The sequence below is a fragment of the Pteropus medius genome, unplaced genomic scaffold (genome assembly GCF_902729225.1).
Source record: "Pteropus medius unplaced genomic scaffold, Ma_sr-lr_union100, whole genome shotgun sequence".
NCBI lineage: Eukaryota > Metazoa > Chordata > Mammalia > Chiroptera > Pteropodidae > Pteropus > Pteropus medius.
Genome location: NW_024349796.1, coordinates 18654002 through 18658461, shown reverse-complemented (window position 1 = coordinate 18658461; position 4460 = coordinate 18654002). Strand labels below are relative to the sequence as shown.

The 4460-nt window shown below is 59.7% G+C and overlaps 1 protein-coding gene across 5 annotated transcripts in view; it reads left to right on the top strand.

Annotated features, from left to right (window-relative positions):
* The window catches only part of KDM5B (lysine demethylase 5B), a 47227-nt gene extending 46139 nt beyond the window's left edge, over positions 1–1088 (top strand). For 4 of the 5 annotated variants that reach the window (XM_039883601.1, XM_039883598.1, XM_039883599.1 and 1 more), the window contains exon 27: positions 390–1088. In XM_039883601.1, the coding sequence (XP_039739535.1) occupies positions 390–527 (138 nt within the window). In that variant the 3' untranslated portion in view covers positions 528–1088. The remainder of the gene's footprint in view (positions 1–389) is intronic. The other variant, XM_039883602.1, reaches the window with a different exon arrangement.
* The last annotated feature ends 3372 nt before the right edge of the window (positions 1089–4460 follow it).

The following is a 4460-nucleotide window of genomic DNA, read 5'->3' as shown; positions in this document are numbered from 1 at the left end:
CCCCCCTCCCCCACTTCTCCCGCCTCGCGCCTGGGTCTTCTCCCCTTTCTTGAAGAAACTCTTACTCTTCCCTTTTCTCCTTTTCCTGCTGCTCCAGCGTCCACGGCCGGCACTAAGAAGGTGGGAGGGATGCCGCTGTAGTGCCCGCTGCTTACCGCAGGGCGGCGCTGTCTCCGCCCCAAAGCAGTCGCGCCTTGAAGGACGGCTTTGACGCGTTGCTTTGACTGGCGGGCCAGCTCCACGCATTTGGCTTGGCTGCTGTGCCAGAGATCCCAGTGCTGGGACAGTGGCCGTCAGTGGCAGGCGGCCTGAGTGTCTGGCGGCCGGCCTGCCCAGTTTCGAATCCCGCTTTCCTCTGAAAACCCCGTCTCCCTGCTCTTTGTAACCAGGTGGACTGGGTCCAGTGTGATGGCAGCTGCAACCAGTGGTTTCATCAGGTCTGTGTTGGTGTTTCTCCAGAGATGGCGGAGAAGGAGGACTACGTCTGTGTGCGCTGCACTGTGAGGGACGCACCGAGCCGGAAGTGACCCCCAGACCGACCCCTCACTGTCCTTCCGGACCCCAGCCGAGCTTGTCTCAGTGTCTCAGCAGAGCTGCAGGACTGGGCCAGACCAGCCTGTAAACGGTGCTATTTCTATTCCCGATGGATCGTTTTTCCAGAACTCTTTGAAAAAAAGAAAAAACAACTAAAAAAATTTTTGACACCTTTTGTATTTTTTTCCTTACGAGCTGTTTGTGGTGGTCAAGGTTTGGAATGTGACTCGCGGGGCCCCGCGGTCTGCACGACCCCAGAGCCCGCGGCTTCTCGCGTCCAGCATTAACTCCGGCCTCTGTCTGGGATTTGCCGGCTCACGAGTCCAACTCAGTTTCAGTGCCCAGAGGGCACCAGAAATTCCAGTAAATCCTCATTTGAGGAATTTCTCTCTTGTTTACTGTTACCATATTGGGGAACTTAAGTTTTTCACGTTTGGGGGTTTTGTTTTTCTTTACCCACTTTTCTTTTTCCTCGTAGACTAGGTTTATTTATCTAAGCAATAACTTCTATGTTGGTTTCAGTGGCTGGAATTAAAACAGAACAAACTTCCAAACAGTGTGTTGGTGCTTCAGCATCGGGCGGTGTGCAGAACACAGGCGTCTGGTCTCGCGCGTCGCCGGTGAGCTGGTGGCGTAGGGGAGGCCTGGTCGGAGTGCTCGCCGCGGCTGTGGCTGGCTTTCTCCCTGGCCCGTCTGCCCTTTCCTGTGTTTTTGGTAGCCTGTATCAAGTGTTGTGGTTCACACTGTGAATAAATCCTTGGTCCTAATAGAAAACAAAATGCTGGTTATTTAGAGCCACCGGACTGTAGCCTCAGGGGCTGCGGCGTCCGTGGCCAGTAGCCTGCAGATGCTAGGGCCCGGTTCACCCCGCCCCCGAGTCCTCACGGACTAGAACCCGCCTTGAAAGCCATGCTCCCTCACAGTGCGGGCACACCAGTCCCGGCCTCACCTCCATCCTCCTGGGAAACGATGGCTTCGTTGCATCCGAGTTAACGGGGAGATGGTTCAGGGTTAAGCGGCAGAAGGGAATCTAAAGGAAGTGTGGGCTGAGGGACCGACAGCTGGGGACACCCACTCTGCCTTCCCGACCCGGTCCCGCCGTCGCACCTGTGCCGCGGGCAGCCCGTGGCCCCCGCCTCTGTCCAGAGGGCTGTGTTTGGCAGTGGAGGGGACACGCTCGCTTCTCCCGTCGCTAATACGCGTCCCCTCCCCTTCTCTAGCCGTGAACCCGAAGGGGTGGGGGTAGGGGGACTTTAATAAAACAAAAACCAAAGCGGCGCCTGTGATGTAGCAGAGGCTTAGACGTACCGACCCTTCGCGCGCAGCTCACGCAGTTAAACCCCACGCAGACCCCGCGTCCGCGCCTTGCGCGCAGCTGTGGCGGTCCTCGTGTGGTGGGCTCCGGGGCCAGCGGAGAAAGGCCTCCGCCTCCGGCGTGCTACCGGGATAGTGGTTTGGCCTTTTTAAATGTGCAAGTTCTTAGCGGCCCTGAGGTCGGGGCAGGATGCCAGCTGTCCTGTCTCGTCAACACAGTAGCTGAAGAGGGGAAGGGTCCTTGGCTGGCATGCACCGCCCGCCCCCATGGGCTTCCTCCTGCCCCTGCCGCTTGGCACGGTCCCCAACCGCAGCATCTGCAGTGAGGCGCTCTGCTCCGAGCTAGCGGAAGTGTGTGTTTCGGCCGGCCACCCCCCACGTGAGAACCCCTGGTCTGTGCACCTACGATGGTCTTGAAGCCAGAGCACCGATCGACCCCCCGTTATCCCGCTGGTAAATGGCGGCTTGGGCAGTGTCTTCCAGTCCCCTGCCATACTCCTCCCTGCCTGTACACGACACTGCAGGCGAATGTGGGCACCTCGACCTTCCAGGCGATGCCTTCTGTTGTGACGATATCTAAGAACTAACTATAGCCAGCCTGAGTCCTGGGGAAGGAAGAGGAAACGCCGCTTGACACTTCTCCACCTTGGTCGTCCTGCGGCTCCATGAAGAGGGGCAGAGGAAGGACCGTGTCACAGTGGGGCCCGAGCGGGGAGGGTCGGGGTGAACCCGCACCAATGGGCGAGTGAGGGGGTGGGGCAGGTTCTCACGTAGGACGCGGGGCTGGCCGTGTGTGGCCTCCAGCCTGGACAGAGCGTGCCATCGGACTGGCCGTGCTGCAGCCAGGCTGCCCTGCAACTTCTTCGCAGCATGCCGGGAGGCGAGATTCTTCTGTCCCGGGTTAGTCTAAAGCCATAGGTGCCACCTGTGGCAGGGGTGGCTGGTAAAGTCCAGATTTCCCCACTGCGTTCTGCCGCGCAGAGCTCTGGGAACGAGCTGCAAAGTTCCTGAGATTTTGGGTTTCACGTTGTGGCAGACGTGTGAGCTGCACTCGCCATTATGCACGACGTTGGGGCGCTCGTGCAGGATGAGCCCGGCCCCGACCGGCGGGCTGAGACCAGGCGTCTCCCTCCCTGTTCTTCTCCAAAGGCCCCTCCGTAACGGGGTTCCGCCTCGCCGCTTACACTCGATGGGCACTTGGCATTCAGCTGGAGTCAGGCCGGGATTGTATTTGGTGTCCAGGGTGTTTCTGGGCTCCTGCCAGGTTCCCTGCGTGTAGCAGACCAGAGTGGGTCACAGATGCCGTGTCCTGCACCGAGGTGGGATGGAATGGCGAGTATTTCGAGTTGTTGCCTGTCGCCGTCAGTGACCGACTGCTGGTCTGCTAGGCCTCGGCACGATGACGCAGAAAACACGGTCCGCTTCCATCGAAACTGCCGCTCGGGACGAAGAGCCGAGGGAAGCGGCGAGGATCCCGATGCCGTCACTTGGCGCCACACGGCAGCCGCGTCCCCGTCAGCCCTGGGGGAGCCCCGGCCTGCTGGCCTCACAGCTCTGCCGTCTCTGGCCGTGCACGAGGCTCCGTAGGCCTGAGCGCCTCGGGCAGGTGCCAGGAGCTGCCCGGACCATGCCCTGTGCAAAGGAAAACGTGTCACTGTGTTCAGAGCGCGAAGAAACACCTTGGACAGGGTCCGCTTCACGCCCACGTTTCAGCACCGCTCACGAAGGAACGCGTCTTTGCGTGTTTCCCGGTGTCAGCGGAATGTTTAGAGTCCGCCAACAGCGGACTGGCCATCTGGCTCCCAGTGTCGCTTCTGGGTGAAGGGCCAGGGGAGGTCGAGTTGAGGGGTGTCTGCTGTTGGCAGCAGAGGACGGACATGCTGGGTCATCCGATCTTCCCCAGGGAGCGGGGGCCACAGGCCGGTTCTTCCTCTGTTCGCTCGGTGAGAAAGTGGAGAAGACACTGCCTTTCTGAGGAAGCAGAGGGACGCGCTCCGGAGTAAACGCCGGAGTCCGGGTGCTGGCGGACCGACCCGACCTGTCTGGCCGTCTGGTGCTGTCCCACTGGCGGGTCCTGGTGGGAACCCAGAAGGCCCAATTTCCATCTGACTGGGACAGGCAGGCTGACAGTTATCAATCGAAAGTCCGTTGAATGAGGAAAGAGGAACCTTTAAGCTGGCCGGGATCTGCATAGTCACTTAGCTGGCGGGGGAGGGGGCGCTGAGGGGCTGCAGGAGGCGGGGCTTCCACAGTGAGGTGCGTCCGGTGCTCCCGGCTTGCCAGCGCTCCCGGCTCTGGCTTCCTTTGAAGGATCAAGAATTTAGACCTTGCAAAGGAATTTAACTCCTAGGAGTCTCAGGAGTCTATTTACTAGTTTTCTTCACTCTTTTGTAAGAATTTCACCTATACCTCGTTGAACAGCAGGTGTTTTGAGCACCTCAGTCTGGTCTCAGAGTCTTCATACGCATCGATTTATGTAACAAAACAGACGGACTCCCATGGGAACACATGGCACTCAGCAGGTGTGGGTGGGAGGGAGGCGGCCCTGGTGCTCTGCGGGCCGGGACCGCGGCCGCAGTTCCCAGGACGCAGCTTAGGAGGGCATCCGCCGC